Source organism: Argentina silus (genome assembly GCF_951799395.1).
Source record: "Argentina silus genome assembly, chromosome: 16".
NCBI lineage: Eukaryota > Metazoa > Chordata > Actinopteri > Argentiniformes > Argentinidae > Argentina > Argentina silus.
In genome coordinates this window covers 7472310-7491101 of record NC_139670.1, presented here as the reverse complement: position 1 = coordinate 7491101, position 18792 = coordinate 7472310, and the positions used below count along the sequence as shown (strand labels likewise).

Below are 18792 nucleotides of genomic sequence, written 5' to 3'. Positions count from 1 at the left end.
GGTGTTCTCAGCAGTGCAGCGCTCACCTGAGATAACAGAATCGATGCAGACAGGAGCATGGCCTCGCAGGGTGAACCCAAAACTCTTCTTCCCTCTGTAGACTCGCACGGTCCTGAGGGAGAGACACAGGGAGGCTGTGAGGTGATGGTTGTACAGTGCAGACTGGAGCTAGCACCTTTGAGCAATCTCAACTTTTCTGATAGATGATGTGGGGAAAAAAACATGTTTATCTTGAGTTCAGTGTTGGTGATGTTAATGCCCAGACTACTGTACTGTCTGTAAGAAAGTTGCATCAATCATGTAATATTAGTTGTTTTGAAAAGTCTCAACAGGGATTGAGATGAAATGTGTTTTTATATCACGTTCGCAAATCAGAAACCCTATAAAAACAAAGATATTAATTCCAAAATTACATGAACTATTATCCTTGCATTAAGATGGACTCAATTCATTTGTTGATTTGTTGACATTTTTGCATTTTAGCTAATTTTAAGAGTGTCATAGCAAAGGGTCTGAATACTTATGTACATGAGGTATTTTTGTATTTCAATTTTAATAAATTTACAGAAATTTCTAAAAACCTGTTTTCGCTTTGTCATTCTGGTGTATTGTGTGTGGATTGATGGCAAATTATTTTTGATGGCCCGTTTGGAGCTGTGTGTGTGTGTATGTGTGTGTGTGTGTGTGTGTGTGTGTGTGTGTGTGTGTGTGTCTGTGTGTGTGTGTGTGTGTGTGTGTGTGTGTGTGTGTGTGTGTGTGTGTGTGTGTGTGTGTGCGTGCGCGCGTGCAGTAGGAATAGCACTGGTAACATGTACAGGCAGGAAGTGATACTACCCCCAATAGTGGACCCACAGCACCTTACACATCAAAGAGAAGACAGAGGAGCTCCTATATCCGTTGCCATGGAAACTACTCAAGGCCACATCGAAAGATGTAAACAGTGGTCCAAAAAAGGAGAAGAGAGACGAGAACCGATAAATCCATTCTGAAATTGTCTTTACGCTCGTTACATAACACGAGCTAAATGCAAATGGGAGTTTCAGGCACTGTGTGTACAGCAGAACTGACATGAAGCCGGAGGTAGAGCAGAGTGCAGGCTCAGCGTTTCAGTGTGAGGTAAAACATTGGAGGTAAGACGTCAACTGACAGGTTGGCAAGGTGAAGCACAGATCTCTCAGCTCGCTCCTCATCTCCCATCCCTCACTGCGTTAATATCAAGAACATTATGCGTCATTATATTCCATAACCCAAGGAGCTGGAAAAGTGCTGAATATTACAGTATAGGTGCAAGTGTTACAGTATCTACAAGTGAGTGTGTTCTAATGAACAATCCTCAATAATCAATAGAGTAATCAATAGAGTAATCAATAGTATCTCCCAGCTACTAGTACCACCATTACCATATTCATTTTTGTTCTAAATTCCCCCCTGGTAAGTCAGTTGAGTTTACAATAATAAACAGTGCATCAAACCCTGTGGCCAAGATGTGCTGGTTACTCAGAGCAGTGGTAATCTCCTACAGTATCTAATACCATGGGCCGTCTCTTACAGGGGAGGCTGGTGGAGGTAGAAATCGGAGGACGGGCTTATTGGAATGCACACGTGTTTGATACCATTCCTCATTCCGTTCCATGCATTACAATGAGCCCGTCCTCCGATTTCTGCCTCCACCTGCCTCCCCTGGTAGGCTGTCTGTTGCTGTTATATGATCTGCCACGATGATTATACATGACAGATTCTAACACAACGGTAACAGAGCAGGGGGCCTGGGCTCCATGGAAAACATGAACTGGATTACAGTGACAATGTCGACCTTGTGTAGAACATACTGTAGCTATGGCTTAGTGCTGAGTTTGTAGTGGGAGTGTTTATCAACCCTATCTTAATCCTAATTCCATTGTGGTGTTAACAATTGTACAAGCATGTAATCTCTGTGTAGCGTTAATGGATGAGGACTAGATAATCTCATCCAACGGAACGCTGAAATTCGGTCCTTATCAACAGTTTTCAATGCTTTCAAATGTATTGAAGAACGGTCTAGTTTCCCAGACACAGATTAAGCTTACTCCGAGACTAGAAAGCACTTTCAATGGATATTTCCTTTCAACATGCTCTTTTTATTCCAGGACTATGCTTAATCTGGGTTTGTAAAACGACCCCTAATGTCTAATGTAATTTCTTGATATATTAAACCACCTGGGAGGATATGGATGATGCTATCCAACTTTCCCTTTATTACACAGACAGAAACTATTTTTCCTGAAAAGAGAAAATGAGTCAGGTGAGGTGGTACAGTAGTCATGACATGTGGGTGTACCGACCTATGATTGGCTCCTGTGGCGGGATGACCGGACGTTGACTTCCTACAGCCCTTCTCTCTCTCCCCCCTGCCGCCCTCCCCACCGTCGCGGGGTACAGAGCTGGCCCGTTTGGAGCTCTGGTGGCGCCCAGGGTGGTCCTCGCTGCGGCTGCGTCTGAGCCGACCCTGGTTCTGGGGTTCACTGATGCTCTTACTGCGGCAGATCCGGTTGATCAGGCTCTGGGACACAGCCTCGTCGAATCGCTGCCGGTGCTTCTTGGGAATGAAGATCCTGGTGAACATGACGAGAGGGGAACCAGCATGTGAGGAGGACAGGAAGATACTGTAGTCTATGGGGGTCTTCCCACGGAAAAGTGGTTTACCAGATACGTCAGTAGTCTAGTCTCCCTCAGTAGTGTGTGTCAACTCTGCCCAAAATCTAAAAATCTAAAAGTTATTTTTTTTTTTTTTATCAGAACTTGGTGGAGAAAATCAAGAAGCCAGGTTGAAGAAGACAATCCCTTGAACTGGGTAAAAATCACAGTTGACTTGATGATGACGATTCATCATGAAATCCAGCAACTTAAGAAATCCAGAGACTGACAAAACCAAAACCAATACAGTGAGAGTTGCCAAAGGAAATGGTTGAACAGGTTAAATCCTCCTCCTTTGGGACTGTTATCCTTAGAGAAAGAAGGGAAGGAGAGGTTAGATAGATAGAAAGAAAGAGATCTCAGTAGAGATGGCGAGGAGCTCCTATTCTTAGTGGAGTAATTTGCTACAGTGTGAATTCTCACAGTTCAAGCGTCAAATACAGCAACAGCAGAGGTGTGGGAGTGAGCTCAGAGTTACTCTACCACCTCTCTCTCTCTCTCTCTGCCTCTGTGTCATCCCTCTCCCTCCCTCTATCTATCTATCTGTCTGTGGCGTGGTACAATAGAACTCCTCTCAGCATCTTGCTGAACAAGATGAGTCTTGTCAGGGCAGAGAGATTCTCAGCACTGGGAACAGCAGGACGTGAGGGATCAGGGATCATCATCTTTTCATCATCTGTACAACCGACTTATTCAAATCTACTAGGCTGATTGATATTAGATCACAATACACCAGAGAATATTACTATACTGTATGGTATCATCTGCTCAAGAACAAAGCTGTTTGCAAACTGAAGGAATAAACATGTGTTGCCTCTCTGAAAAAATATCTTAATGCAACAGCTGACGAGAAAAACAACTAGTTCAGTGATCAGGACCGCAGCCAAGAATGCAGTAAACCTCGCACACACACACACACACACACACACACACACACACACACACACACACACACACACACACACACACACACACACACACACATAGTGCAGTACACCCACACACCACCAAACGTGTTTTAACACACTCAAATTAAAACTGATGAACATTGCATAAACAAACACAGACGGAAATGTTTTATGCTAATCTAAATAAATCCTTTCATATGAACATATTGGTTGATAAAAAATGACTTGAACAGAAATGAGTGTAATTAATTATTATTACTATTAAGTGGCTGAATACAATGGCTTTGTCATCAAATGGAGTGTACAACACAGAACAGCGAGAGGCAGAGGAGAGAGCGCTGGTTGTGCCAGCCTCCGTCACCCACCTCAGCGTGCCGTCCCTGAACAACGCTGTTGACCTTTTATGAGTGCCTTGTTAGGCTCTGTCCCCTTGATTAGATGATCCGACCGAGTGCTGAGAGGAGTTTGCAATGTGGTGGATTCTGAGAAACAAACTGGCAATTAACAATGACGACAACAGAGAGGAGCGCACAGCTACAGTACTTCACACGACCACCCAGAAAGATAATTATGCAGATGAAAACAACTTGGACAGCTAAATCAAGCAAATAGGACACACGGAGAACCTCAGAGCAAATAGGAATTCTTCCCACCATAAGGGAATGTTCGTCTAATTAGCCATCATTATTCCACAGTGTCGAGGTAACCGTCCATGGGAGGTAAATATAGAACTCTCTAGAAGCTGGTGTTCTGCATGTCTGAAGTGATTTGTGGACATCTGATTGAACTGTGAGTCACACGGTGTTGTTTTGAGGTAACCGAAGGCTCCCCCCTCTGTACAGTACAGGAGCTCTGTCTCACCAACACACACAGTTGCTCACCATATTCATTCTATATTCATCCCTGACATCCATGATGTATTCACAGTGCAGATACAACCTGCCTGAGCACCACCACTACGACTGTCATCACCTCAACTAAACCTCCGTTATGCAAAAACAGAGGAATCTCTCTAATCAGCCACCTCATCACGTAAAGTTAGCAACCGTCTTATCTTTCAAGCTAATTGAGTTCCTGATGTGACCTCATTTACCAAGACTGTGAGTGGTGCTCTATAATTATCCTGGGAGGGGGACGGGGACGGGGGCGGGGGGGGCATGGTATATCTCTCGAAAGGGAGGAATGACATGCAGAAATCTAGACCTCGTTTAAATTCGAATCATTGTCCAGATGTGTGAGACTGTCGGCATTTATTGCGCTGACAAACTATAGCATACAGTAGCACTGAGCAGAGCACATTAAAGGATGAGGGAGGATTTAAAAGATAATTATATGATTTAAACAAGCGATTAGGGTCACTACTGTATGTCACTGGTCAGGCCCAGTTGACATAATATCAATAAAAAACAGAATATCAATAAACAATGGAATTTGACCAGATCTCTGATATAGTATTATCATCAGAAATAATAAGACAGGGAAAAGTCAGATCATGTGTCTATAGCCATCCAGTTCCCAATACTGTTGTACATCAGACATCAAAGATGACCACACCTCCAGGAATAATCTCCACAGCAGTGTAGCATCCATAGCATAGAAAAGAGAGAGAGAGAGAGAGAGAGAGAGAGAGAGAGAGAGAGAGAGAGAGGAGAGAGAGAGAGAGAGGGAGAGAGAGAGAGAGAGAGAGAGAGAGAGAGAGAGAGAGAGAGGAGAGAGCAACATCACACAGACTCCTTGATCAATGATGACGGCTGTCATTCAAAGAAAATGTGAGCTAATCACAGCATTTGTCCACACATATGGACTATTTATACGAGCTAATGTTCTCTTCTGCAGGGTCAGTGGGTCCTGAAGCATTAGGATGCTTTCAAGGGTAGGAAAGCATCTGTACTATAATGGAGGTGATTATTCTGTTGAAACATCCCTACTTCACTAATACACATACTTACTGCGTCTGTACATCTGAGAGTGCAACCTGATGGGCGATTAATGTGTTAAAGCCAGTGTGAAGTGATTTACTTGGATGAAGCTATGATTTACTGTTAATGGAGGCTGTTGTCATGGGTGTGATACATGTGGTTAGAGACTACACTGCACTACAGTAAAACAACTGTTATCAACATTATCATGTCCCTTTCTCTGACTGCTATTAGCAGAATTGCTATGGAAAGACATCGCCTACAGTGCTGATGCAACAACCATTGCAGAAGTCACATGGGCAGTAACAGCTCTAATTGAAATAGTGTGAAGGTGATGCTTGCATAGACTATTATATAACACACAGAAGTTGTTAGATGGAATGCTTCCGTAACATATCGGCAGGGGAAACAAAAATCAGGAGATTACAGACTAAAATAGGCCTGCCACTTATCATGATGAGTTCAGGAAGAGCCGCTGACAAAAGTCATTCACATAATCCAATGCAAAAGTCTGAAATACAACAATGCTGTGAGTTTCATCATGGACAATTCATATGAGAGGAGGCAAGAGCAAGAAACTGCAGAATAGTCAATAGTGATGCAAAAAAAATAAATCAACTTCAGTTGGACCTGTGCCTTAGACCATTGTACACCATTGTCTCTTTAAAAGAGGAAGACACAGATAACTACCATGGACTGACATCCAACTCACACACACACAACTGTGTACGACTGAATGCCCAGAGTAATTGGCAGGTGAATTATCTGGTCACCGATAACATTACACCCGGTTGTATCCTACCTATACTGAAGAAAAACATCTGTTTACACTCTGCAGTAGCATCAGTGTCAAACACAACTAACAATAACAACATAAACACATAAGCAATACTCACCCCAAACAGCTCATTATTTTAGCGGTCTGTCATAATTCAGAATTAGCAGTAAAATTGGGAGGACAGTTAAACGGGTCTGAATGCATAGGTGCACAGATTGTTGACTGTATCTAAGTCCTAATGCAGTATATTGTGGTATAGAATCGCCATGGTGCAGCCAGGAACCATCGGCAGCAAATTGTCAGGGGAAAACGGCCACCACACAGAGACGAGCTAGAGCTTAGAGCAGAATAATGAGAAAATCTATCAGAGCACACAGAAACCCACAGAGAGAGAGAGAGAGAGAGAGAGAGAGAGAGAGAGAGAGAGAGAGAATAGCATTTGAAATGCTATTATTGGACTTGCACAATTAAGACCATATTCCATAATGCCCTTCATTTGACAACTGAGAATGTAAACCATTTAAATATTAAATGATGAATAAAATAAAAAAAACAAACAGCACAGTGCTGTTTCTTTTATGTAGCTACAGTGTTACTCCAATTGTATATTAGAGATTGGTGCCTCATTAAGTATAAGCCTACTATCTGGTATCACTAAGAGCCTCTAAAATGCCTCTAATATGATCACTTTGCACTTTAAACTGAATATTTGATGTACATTACACATGGTTTACCCCTGTGTTGTTTCCTCTGGTAAAGAGGGTTTAAACCATTAGAGTCAGATAGTCAAAGCTCTGGTCGGGCTAGCTCATTAGCATTGTTTCCTACTGAGTAAAGACCACATTGGAATGAGCACTACATGGTGTGCATTCCTTTAGGTGGATCCCTCTACCAATCAGATTAAAGACTTAGAGACAGGAGGTGTCATCTCACATGGCAGTTGCTCATCTCGCACTAACTCACTGGGACATGAAAATAACGGTAATCTCCACAAGGAAAAAGTGGATTGGGATTGAGGGTTTTACAGGTGAGTCTTTTTAGTCTCACAGCACTTCACAAAAAATGTGTATTTCACGAACAAAAGTGTCGAGAGGAAGTGACAGTGCTGACAACGTTTGCAGGACCATTAGTGCTGCTTTACCAAAGACCACTACCAGTGATCACGGCCAGCTCTTATCTGCCATTACAATTCTGCCACTAATACACTTGGCTCAAGACAAGGAGCCATTTTGGCTCTACAATTTCAATCAATCCAATACCAGTTTGACCCAACAGGAGGGTCATGGTAGGTTTACTCTGAGCCCTCTGCAGCAGATGGGACGTACCTAGGGTACTGCAATACCCCTTAATCCGTCCCCCTGCGAAATGAGCAAAAGGAAAAGCCTGTTTACATGTCATCTCAAATTAATCCCAGGAGATTACTGTTACTTTTCATTGGGGTCTGTCCCCAATCTTGGCGATTGAAGAGTCTAAATCCCACCTTGGCTGTGCATGATTTATGAAGAGAGAGCACTACAAGTACACCAGTACAAGACAATGCCAATCTTAAAGCCTTTGTTACTTGATACAGCAACGTTGTTGAGACATTTAATTAGTCTCGGGACTCAGGAAACGATTGATGGGCACAACCTGGGTCATGTTCAGTAGGCACGATTCACGTTGAGAGACAACACTTTGAACAGAAATCAAACTTTAAACTGTTAACAGGAGGCTCATGGGTACCTGATGTTACCGATGAGCTGCTGCTGCTCCTCAGTGGTCAGAATGTCGGGGAGTATGGAGGCCAGCCAATCAACCTTCTTGTCAGCAGCGTATAGCTTCAGCACGGCAAACAGCCTCTCTTTCACCTCCGGCTCATCCCCCAAGATCTGATCAATCTGAAAAACATCAAATAACAACTGTTAAATGACACGAGAAGACCTCCGACTAAAAAGACAGTCGACATTGAGTGAGGATTATCAAATGATCTAAAATGTGCCAGTGAAAGGAATACACATTCACATTAGTAATATTAAGTAATACCAAATGCACATTACTCCCTCTCTCCCAGTCACACCCCACAGCTCACAGCTCACCTTCCTGTTAAACTCCAGGGCTTTATGTTTGCGGTCCAGCCTCATCCCGTCTCCCCCCAGCTGGCTGTCCTCTATACTCCCAAAGCTGCGTTTCTGCCTGGGGCCCAGACACAGCACACCCAGACGCAGTGTACGCCCCTGTGACGCCTTGATCAGCGTCGCCGCCATCTCGTGCTGCCTTACGGGGATCCCGTTCACCTCCATGACGTAGTCTCCGGCCCTCAGGCCTCCCCTGCCCGCTGGGGAGCAGGGAGAACAATCCTCCACCAGCAGGGGGCAGTCTCCCACAATGGTGAAGCCGAAGCGACCGTCAGGACCAGGCGTGATGTCCATCTGGAAAAGAGATTAAATCAATCGACCAAGCAATCACATTTTATTCATATCACACTTCATTTTAGTTTGTATTTATGTTTTAAAAAATAAAAACAATAATTATATTTGTGTCTCAAAGAAACTAACATTTCTATACTGTGAATCAAATGGAGCATTGGGTTACATGAGGTTTTAAAGACACATAGAAGAACTTCAGTAGGCCCAAACAGAGATGAAGAATGACATAAATGACCACAAAATAATTCTCGGGTGTTAAAACATATTTTTTTCTGTGTGCTGGTGAAAGAAAGAGAGTCAGAGAGGTGGTGGTACAGACCTGCTGGATGCGTGAGACCACTCCGATACTAGGGGGGATGTTCCTCTGGGTCTGTGCGATGGAAATGACAGCATGTGTGCCCAGCGTGGACACATTTTGACCCTCGATCTCCAGTACCTGGTCACCAGGCTGTAACCCTGCCAACTGGGCGCTGCTTCCTTCTTCCACAGACAGGATGTAGCTGGGACCACTTCCTCCCAACTGGAACCCAAACTCCTCCGGCCAGGCCTGATTGGACGTTGGCATCGCGAGGACTTCACAGGACGCAAGAGAGGAGGAGAGAGAAAATAGGCTAGACTGTGTTAGACGTGAGTCAAGCAAAAGGTGTCCTGTGGTTCGTTGCGAACATCTCAGATGTGCAGGGAAATCTGCGACTGCAATATCATCTGTGTAATGTTGTAGATAAATAGCCTCATCAAAGAATACAACAACGTTGCCAGACATTCTTCTGCACCCTGTATTATACAGTATGTCTTCCTGCGTGTGGATGTAAGATGTGAGAACAGTGTCTCTCCTCGACACTGCAGATTTAGTCAGGACAATGTGACTTCTCTCCTCTCTCCTCTGCGCCCCTGCTGAACTGTGGAACCCCCTGGGGTCACTGACCTCGTTCAGAACTCCACAGTCACTCAGAGGCAACACACATTTGACCTTGGAGTGCACCTTGGAGTGAAGCACTCTCATCCAAACTTACAGCATGTCGTCATAGTATAACATAATACAAGGCTGTTGCATGCCTGGAAGTAATTACGGCAGATAAGGGGTAACTTTTTCTGAATACAATTATCTGTTGTTTTTGCAAAACACAGAACAATTTAAATCTAGGAATCCAGGTTGTCATGAATTTGTGGTAATGCACTAAATCCCTAACACTTCGTTTTGAAAGCCTTTTACAGAATATCAGAGGTAGTGATTAATGAACATGTTTTAACCTACATGCAAGCGCATCCAGAAACGTCCCTCAAACGAAAGGTCATACCATGCCAAAGATAGAACGACAAAAATATCTGTTGTTGTATCTACTAAAGATTATTACACATATTAGCCCTACAACAGAGCCAGACACTGCTTTATAATCTCCAAAGCCCTGAAACTGTAATTTGACAAGTGGACTTACAGAAATCTTTAGGTGGATTGCGAGGACGAGGCTTGTTCTGGCGGAACGAGTATCTGCCTTTCTTGTTTTGTAGAAATTTCTTCATCTTGTACAGTGTCAAACCTTATCATATAGCAGGTGTCCTGCTTGTGTGCTAATATCCAGTCTGGCTTCTTGTCTGTGTCATTACAGTACACAAGCCCTTCTGACCACCTCACAGCCCCCCCCCCCCCCAAAACAAGAGGGGCTGATTCAAATGTTTAAAAAAATCCCATGTTCAGAGTCCTCTACAGAGAGCATTGCCACCTCCACATGAAAACAGAATGACTGTGCATGAAAAGCCAGTGAAATCTGGTCAAGGAGTTGCTCCTGCATGTCTCCCAAAGTCATCTCAGTCCAGCCCGTTTGCAGAGTGTTAATCAGAAAACTGGGACGCACTTGCTCCACTCCGCTCCTTAATAATTCTCTCTCCAAAAAGGGTATTGTGAGGCCCCATTTTTCTATAAATACTCCTCTGTCTCTTTTCCTGCTCTCTCTCACGGCTAGGTGCCTCTCCAAGGGATGGGTCCTGGCCCAGAATCAGTGAGTGTCGATTCAGGAGAGGTTGATGAGCACTAAGTGGAGCGTCTGCTTGCATGAGGATGAGTGTGTGTATGAGGGTGTGAGTGTGCCACAACGCTCGACCCATTGAGAAGGAGCAGGGGCAAATGTAAGACTTTGCTCTGGATTAGTGGGATTATGGTCTGAATCTTAAGATCCCCCCTTCCACCCCCAGCTGGGCAGGGACATGCACCAGGAAGGGTTGAGCTGAGCAGATCCATAATGACTCACCGTGATGTGAATGGTAGTCCTATGATTGGGTTACTATAACACTGTGTACCCAGAGGCAATGTGCAGTATGATTGAGAAACATGACAGACAGTGTTCTGTCACAGATACAAAGCCAGGGAATAGAGTTAAATGTGTGTATGTGTGTGTGTGTGTGTGTGTGTGTGTGTGTGTGTGTGTGCATATCCAGAATTCATTTAATTTAAGAAGATTAATCGCACGTACATAATTAGCCTAATGTACAGTAATATTGAAAAAAAAACAGGATCGTCTCACAATAAGCCCACAACATACAAAGAGAGTCTGGTGTTTATTGTCATGAGAGAATGTTATGTGGGGCGTGAGGACAAGTGCGACCTTGTGTAGGATGGCTCCGGAATCTGACAACATTGTCCTTTTAAACCACAACTTACAGTCGGCCTACATTCCATCGGTTTTAGGCCAATACCGACCTAGTGTGTTAACCTTTGTAATAACCCAGTTTCAGACCAGTAGGTATGCTGCCAGAAAAGTAGGTCTGCATGCTTTGTAGGCTATGTGTCAGCAATGAAAATCAATCTGATATTATGGCCATATGACTCAGTAAGGAACGTCCAGACCTAGGCCTAATTCAGGGCCGAATGAATAATTCAGGAGAAATGCTTGTAACGTCAAACAGGCACTGTTCCTCTCAATCAAATTCTCATCTTACACCTCACCCAAGATGTCCATTCGTGTGGCTGAGTAAGGGTGCATTATACAGGCCATTGAGTCTGTGGTAAAACAACCTACTTTACAGTAGGAATTTACTTTTACCATCTCATATCAACCACAGTACAGTAGAAGGTCACCTGATAGAATGAATTGATGTGACAACTAAAGGCTGTCCATCCATGATTCATCCATGATTCAATCAAGCTGGTGAATATGAAAGTGAAGGCCAAAGAGATAAGTCATGAAGGCCTATCTATCTCTATGGCAACAAGGTAACATAGTCATTCTAAACAGGGAACAAACTACAGTATGAAGTTTTCAGCCAGCATATCCATCAATATTCAGTCAGCCGTAAAAGCTTTAGTTCTGCTCCTTTCGAATAGACACTGACACATAGGCTTCACATAGGCACATAGGCGTCTGTAATGGCCAATAACTGCACATGTTTCCCTTGTACTTTAAACCCTTAAAACTTAGGCTTTTGTGAAAGAGTAGAATAATACCCAGTCTTACCTTTTTAAGGGTACCCAGATGAGAAGGAGTAATAACCTACATTTGATCACCAAGTCCTACAGTGCAAGTGTCTCTAATTCTGAGTGACACTCCTCTCACTAACTCTGCTGTGTAACATGAGAGTTGAGGTTGATTGAAAATGCAGGCAAAGCCCAGCAACCAGATCCAACAGCCTGTCTCATAATGCTGTGTTGTGTGCAAGACTAAGTGCACAGTCCTCATTGAGACGTACAGACTATTTCATAAGAAGATCTCATTTAAAAATATTGAAATGTTCTCCCATTGAGACAATGTGTAATAACCAAATTAGCTTGAGTCTTCTGAATTGCATTTTTAAAATGAAAAGGTCCTGTCATTTCTTATCTCGATTATTTCCACTGAAATATGTTTAACGTTTTAGCAGCAGTTCAGTTACTTCAGCTGTAAGGTAGTTTATAACGAAGTCCACAGCACTGATGCTCAACAGCTGTTAGCCAGGCAGCTTGCAGCTTGCTACGGAAGTACAGTAGACGCAGGTGCAGTGCTGGCTCACGCCACAGGCGGGCATTAGAATGTGCTTCAGAGAGGTTTGTTGAGTCAAGTTTAGGTTTGTCAATGAAGATGTGAAAAATGTGAATCGTAAACCCCTCAAAGAAGGTAACTAAGTAAGTAAGTAAATTCACCCAATTATGTAGCTAATGACAAACTCAGCTAGCAGGCCAGCAGAAGCCAGCAGCAGAAAGCTAACGTTAGGTGGCTAGCTTAAGATGTTGTTGCTCGTAGCTAACTAACTCACTAACCGGGCGAGCTCATTGAATTGATATGTCATTATTATATTATAGTAATGCATGTTATGTATTTTTGTTATATGCTCAGCTAGACCAACAAGCTAGTCACTTCGTTGTTAACTTCTGCTAGCTAGTTGACAGCGGTAGCTCTGACACCCATGTCCTACTTCATTTTGACAGGTTGACAAATGGATTTCCTCACTCTGTTTGCTATCTATGTTGCGGTGGTGCTGACCTGCATTGTCTTGGTCTGTAAATACTCTGGTCAGCAACAAACTCCTTTTGGTGTTCTACTCAACGCAGTGACAAAGGTACGTGAACATTACACTGTGCTGTACCTTTCAAAACCTACACAAGGTGGTGCTATAACACCATTCATTTGAGTAGTTGGGTAGTTATTCATTTTCTGAATCTACAGGCTCTTTTTTGTTGTTGTTGCTTTGCAGGTGATATCACCCTGGATACCACAATGGCTTCAAAGGTTTTCACAGAGGACCTTACACAAGTTATTTCATCAACGGTGGGTGGAAAGTAAACTCTGTTGATAGTCACATCTCTCAGAAATGTATGCCTCTGCAGGAGGAAAGATTACATACAACTACCTAACTAGCAGGGGCTCTCTCTCAAGTGATGTTATAAATATCTCTATGCAGGTCTTTTAAACATGGCCCTCTTTTTTTAAGAAATCATTTTGACCTATTTGGGGAAAGAGGGGAGGTTACAGAGAAAGACCTATTTACAGATTACTGAAATGTTACATTTCAATACAACTTTATTCATCCTCTTTCTGCAATTAGTTCCAGGTCAGCAGCAGGATTGATTGACAGCGCTGATTAACTGTAGTATGTAATCTATTTTTCACCACAGAAACATCATGTTTATCTGTCTCCATATCTTGCTGGAGGTAGCAGTGTATGCAGAGTTCACTTATGAGGTGTTTGGATACTGCAGAGATATGGACACCAGTCTGACCAGCCTATCTGTGCCATACGTTTTACTGGCTGTCAAATCGTGCTTATTCTACCTCTGCATAAAAAGGGATCCTGGTAAGTAGCGATAACCTATTGCTTCCTTCAGCACTTATCGCTGCGTAAGGAAGTGCAATCACTCTGAATTAAATGAAACCATCTTCAACCCTGTTCTTCGTAGGCACAGTGACGAAGAAGAGACATGCTGCTCAGGTCAAGGTGTACCCATATGACAAAAGGATGTTCCATCCTGTGGTGTCCTGCCCAACCTGTCAGCTGGTGAAACCAGCTCGCTCTAAACACTGTCGTAAGTAGTAGCCTTTGATTAGACTTTGGTTTATAACACCATAACGACACCATCATCTACATTTAAATTGTTACAAATAATTTACAGTATGCATACATGCACTCACTGAGAACTTTATTAGGAACACCTGTACACCTTCTCATGGTGGAGGTGGTGTAATGGTGTGGGGAATGTTTTCTTGGCACGCTTTGGGCCCGTTAATACCATCGCTTGAATGCCACAGCCTATTTGAGTATTGTTGCTGACCATGTGCATCCCTTCATGGCCACAATTTACCCATCTTCTAATGGCTACTTCCAGCATGATAATGCACAATGTCACAAAGCAAAAGTCGTCTCAAACTGGTTTCATGAACATGACAATGAGTTCAGTGTTCTTCATTGGCCTTCCCAGTCACCGGATCTGAATCCAATAGGACACCAATAGGACACCTGTAGGACAGGAGATTCACAGCTTGAAAGTGCACCTGAAAAATCTGCAGGAATTGCGTGATGCAATCATGTCATCATGGACCAGAATCTCAAAGGAATGTTTCTAACATCTTGTGGAATCAATGCCACGAAGAGGCTGTTTTGAGAGCAAAGGGAGGCCCTACCCAGGATTAGTATAGTGTTCCTTATAAAGTGCTCGGTGAGTGTATGTTACAGTATGCATAGAAGGCTAACTCCAATGACCTCCTTTTTAAAATCCATTTTCTCTTTGTCTTTGCAGGAGTCTGCAACAGATGCGTGCAGCGCTTCGACCACCATTGCGTTTGGGTCAACAACTGCATCGGAGCACAGAACATCCGTTACTTCCTGCTCTACCTGCTCAGTGTGTGTGCCATGGCGGGAGACCTAGCCCTGCTGACAGTGGACATGTTGCTGCACTCTGTGCTGCGGTCAGGGCTCCTACGAGCCCACTACCTTGACGACCTGGGCCAGCAGCAGCAGGCAGGGCCACTCTTCATCATTCAGGTTAGAGCCCCTCTTCATCATTCAGGTTAGAGCCCCTCTTCATCATACAGGTTAGAGCCCCTCTTCATCATACAGGTTAGAGCCCCTCTTCATCATTCAGGTTAGAGCCACTGTGGCTGCATCGCAGACGCTGGTCAGTGGTCAGTGATGTCAGAGCCATAGATGAACAACATTTGGAAAACTCGGTTTGAGATTCTGAATGCCATTTCCATGAATACCTATTGGTGGCTCTAGTCATCAATAGGTCACAGAAATTGCCACACAGCCTTCCATGAAGACAATTGCCAAGACAGCTTTCCATTTATGACATTTGTAATTTATGGGCTATATGAAAACATCAAAGTGTCTCCCACATTTCCAACTAATTCTTTCTCCCTCTCCACAGCACCTGTTCCTGACCTTCCCCAGGATCGTCTTCATGCTAGGGTTTCTCATCTTCGTCTTCTTGCTGTTGGCGGGGTACGCCATGTTCCACTCCTACCTGGCTCTAGTCAACCAGACATCCAACGAGTGGTACAAAGGGAAAGGGTATGTGTGCCAGCACTGCCACCCTTCACCCGATCATCTCTGCAGCCCACCGCCGGACCAATCCAGAAGGTTCTTCTACAGCAGGGGTGTCCTAAGAAACATTGGAGAGATCTTCTCTCCTCTGCGCCCCATTCAGAAGAAAGACAATTGAGTTCCAGAATGTTTTCATATGATTTTTTGTAAGGAGGTTTGAATAAATGTTTTTTTATCCAGAATAAATGACTTATTTTTTTCCCACAGAGGTAAAATGCCTGAATACTGCTGTATTTTTTTGTCTGACCCCTGTTTAGACAGGCCTTGACTTACTGGATCAACCCGTTTACACACATCAGTACAACGCAGGTAAAGGGGGAGGGGGGAGGTGGGGCACATGACGGTGGATTCAATGCAAATGCAAATTATTGTGTCAGGAAGCAAAGCAGGGATGCATGCCGGATATGAATAATGGTCATGCACACAAATGAACCACTGATGATTGCACACAGAAACTGCATGTGGGGAGTATAGGAATTGGACTCTAAAGGCTAGATTAGATGGCAGAAGATAACAACTCAACATCCAGGAAGAGAGCGAAATTCCTGCTCCTGTGCCCTTAAGCACCGCCGTCACCGGTGCGGAAGTGTTACAGTATATTTGATTCGTGCAACGGTAGAAGGTCAGGAAACGGATTGTAGCTAAATTAAGCAATAAAACACTTGGTGAACACCAAATAATAGCACGATAGGTCGAAGTATAGTTCTCATGCTTAATTTGAGTGTCTGTTTGCGAGATTTTAACACAAAACACGTCTGCTGTTCAAGCGATACTGTATTTTCTAGAGAAGCAACTGGTTAGCTATTTTTGGACACTACTGAAACTTGTGGACCGAAGAGGCACCGGAACGGTAGACAACTAGACGCACACTTTCCCCAATGGCTGTGTCTAAATGCACGAAACTATGTGGTCCCTTGATAAAGCAACTGCTTGATTCTGTGGACAGTGTCCTCTTCGACTGCGATGGGGTTATATGGCGAGGGGACCAGGCCATCCCTGGCGCATCTGACGTTATCAACCTGCTGAAGAAAAATGGAAAAAGGGTGTTTTTCGTCACCAACAACAGCACTAAAACAAGAAAGATGTACGCTGACAAGATGACCTTAATGGGATTCAACGCAACTGAGGAGGAGGTGTTTGGAACGGCATACTGTTCAGCCATGTACCTCAAATCTGTCTGCAAATTGGAGGGCAAAGTGTATCTTATTGGAAGCAATGCGATGAGGCAGGAGCTAGAGAAGGTCGGGATCCAGCAGACGGGCGTCGGGCCTGACCCAATATCAGGTGTCCAGCTCGATTGGGCCAATGTCCCCTTGGACCCAGAGGTGAAGGCTGTTCTAGTTGGCTTTGATGAGCACTTTAGTTACATGAAACTGAACAGAGCCCTCCAGTACCTCAGCAATCCCAACTGTCTGCTGGTTGGAACCAACACAGACACCAGACTGCCCTTGGAAGGAGGGAAATATGTCCCAGGTAAGGATACTTTGTTGGCACTGCGGTGGAAGTAACTGGCTTGTAGCTGTAGTTTAGATGAGAAATGTAATGAAATTGTAATGTGATAACATTATATTATTTTTCTCTCCTCAGAATACATATCCTTAGTCCACTGCCAACATTAAGTTGCATCAGCTATGTGTCACATTGGATGTTTTACACAACACATTCCACTTCCTCTCTCTCACCAGGGACTGGTTGCCTCCTGAAGGCAGTGGAGACTGCAGCGCAGCGGCAAGCCCAGACAGTGGGCAAGCCCAACCACTTCATGTTCGACTGCGTGGCCAACCAGTTTGGCCTGGACAGGGCCAGGTGCTTGATGGTGGGAGACCGAATGGACACAGACATCATGCTGGGGTCCAACTGTGGCCTGAAGACCCTGCTCACCCTGACAGGGGTGTCCACTGTGGCGGATGCAGAGGCCTACCAGAAGAGTGGCTGCTCTGAGACGCTGGGGATGGTGCCTGACTACTATGTGGACAGCATCGCAGAACTCCTCCCAGCTCTACAGGGGTAAAGCTGACCCCCCCCCCCCCAAAAAAAAAAGGACTACATCAGGGTCTAGGCATCAGGGTTCTGTGGAATTCAGGAAGGTACAGGATAACAGGATATACCACTGCTACATACAAAACTGCATTAACCAAACTGTTATTAAAGGCATTTTATCTTAATTAAAGTAATTTTAACTATGGAATGGATGATTGGATTTTCAATTACAGTGTACATTGATTTCCAGTATTGATACATGGATAATAAATGTTGTTTAAGAGAAGAGATGGTAGAAAAGTACATGTTTGGGGTTCATATCTTTGCAAAGACTGTAAGGCATCCTCTGGTGCAATCGTCCCTGTGTAGCAATGGTTGGTTTCAAACACACAGCACACTGTATGCATCCTTTTACGGTGTATTTCCAAATCAGTGTGTGGAAATTTGCAATCACATGTCACTGATGCAGGTCTAGGGCAGAGAGCTAGGTTGAAACATGCTGGAGTACTCTTAAACAACCCTTTATCAGGAATTAAATATTTCAGTGTTTAGTGTCAAGTTCACTGTAAAGAGAAAATTATTCTGTGTATGTTGTGTCTATTAGAGTTTACATTCACACTCACCTCCAAGAGTACCTACGTATACTACCAGGTTATAATGGTACTCTACACATTTATGTTAGATGTGATATTTTGATGTTTTGTTTCCACTTCCAGGTTTTTGCCATTTTGACGTTATGGTTTTGCGCAATCGATAATTGTCTTGTATGGTGCGATTGATGAAATGTAGAACTAATTTAAGTAAATGAATGAACAGTACATTTACCAGAACAATCATCACATTGTCATTTTCTGCCTTTCTCTGTTTGTGACAACAGTATTTACCTTGACTCAAGTCAATTAGCCTAAACACTGATCAAAGAAATAAATACATACTTTTTCCAAAACCAAAGACTACTTTATGGTTTGTGAAAACAGCCTGATGCTCTGAATCCTGCCATAAAGTCACCTTGGCCTGTCATCAGTTGGACGTTCCACCAGTCAGTGCCTTATCACCCCTGGGCGATGACAGGGCCTGTCCACAGAGGTGCGCTTGTCTCACCCCTTTGTCCATTGTCTGGG

The 18792-nt window shown here is 43.8% G+C and overlaps 3 protein-coding genes across 7 annotated transcripts in view; 2 read left to right on the top strand and 1 right to left on the bottom strand.

Annotated features, from left to right (window-relative positions):
• grid2ipb (glutamate receptor, ionotropic, delta 2 (Grid2) interacting protein, b) overlaps positions 1-8475 on the bottom strand; it is a 20850-nt gene extending 12375 nt beyond the window's left edge. For all 3 annotated transcript variants that reach the window (XM_083688135.1, XM_083688136.1, XM_083688137.1), the window contains exons 1-4: positions 8354-8475; positions 8001-8155; positions 2322-2591; positions 27-112 (exon numbers count right to left, since the gene is read on the bottom strand). In XM_083688135.1, coding sequence (XP_083544261.1) covers positions 27-112; positions 2322-2591; positions 8001-8155; positions 8354-8398 — 556 coding nt within the window. In that variant the 5' untranslated portion in view covers positions 8399-8475. The remainder of the gene's footprint in view (positions 1-26; positions 113-2321; positions 2592-8000; positions 8156-8353) is intronic.
• A 4164-nt stretch (positions 8476-12639) lies between these two features.
• zdhhc4 (zDHHC palmitoyltransferase 4) lies at positions 12640-15892 on the top strand. 3 transcript variants are annotated; one of them, XM_083687215.1, is made up of 7 exons: positions 12640-12776; positions 13080-13210; positions 13346-13419; positions 13767-13945; positions 14049-14174; positions 14886-15130; positions 15516-15892. In XM_083687215.1, exons 2-7 carry the CDS (start codon positions 13088-13090, stop codon positions 15807-15809), a joined length of 1041 nt encoding a protein of 346 aa, XP_083543341.1. In that variant the 5' UTR covers positions 12640-12776; positions 13080-13087; the 3' UTR covers positions 15810-15892. The 3 variants fall into 3 exon arrangements, with proteins under 3 accessions (XP_083543341.1, XP_083543342.1, XP_083543340.1); XM_083687216.1 differs by having other exon boundaries at positions 12644-12768; XM_083687214.1 differs by having other exon boundaries at positions 12650-12780.
• A 210-nt stretch (positions 15893-16102) lies between these two features.
• On the top strand, positions 16103-18622 carry pgp (phosphoglycolate phosphatase). Its single transcript, XM_083686978.1, has 2 exons — positions 16103-17164; positions 17377-18622. Exons 1-2 carry the CDS (start codon positions 16570-16572, stop codon positions 17700-17702), a joined length of 921 nt encoding a protein of 306 aa, XP_083543104.1. The 5' UTR covers positions 16103-16569; the 3' UTR covers positions 17703-18622.
• Positions 18623-18792: the final 170 nt, after the last annotated feature.

Excerpts from the sequence above, each read along its gene's own strand:
- zdhhc4 (XM_083687215.1), top strand. The coding sequence starts at position 13,088 with ATGGATTTCCTCACTCTGTTTGCTATCTATGTTGCGGTGGTGCTGACC. Across the intron at positions 13,420-13,766 it reads CACAAGTTATTTCATCAACG|AAACATCATGTTTATCTGTC; the intron begins GTGGGTGGAAAG and ends TTTTCACCACAG. Across the intron at positions 14,175-14,885 it reads AGCTCGCTCTAAACACTGTC|GAGTCTGCAACAGATGCGTG; the intron begins GTAAGTAGTAGC and ends TTGTCTTTGCAG.
- pgp (XM_083686978.1), top strand. The coding sequence starts at position 16,570 with ATGGCTGTGTCTAAATGCACGAAACTATGTGGTCCCTTGATAAAGCAA. Across the intron at positions 17,165-17,376 it reads AGGAGGGAAATATGTCCCAG|GGACTGGTTGCCTCCTGAAG; the intron begins GTAAGGATACTT and ends CTCTCTCACCAG.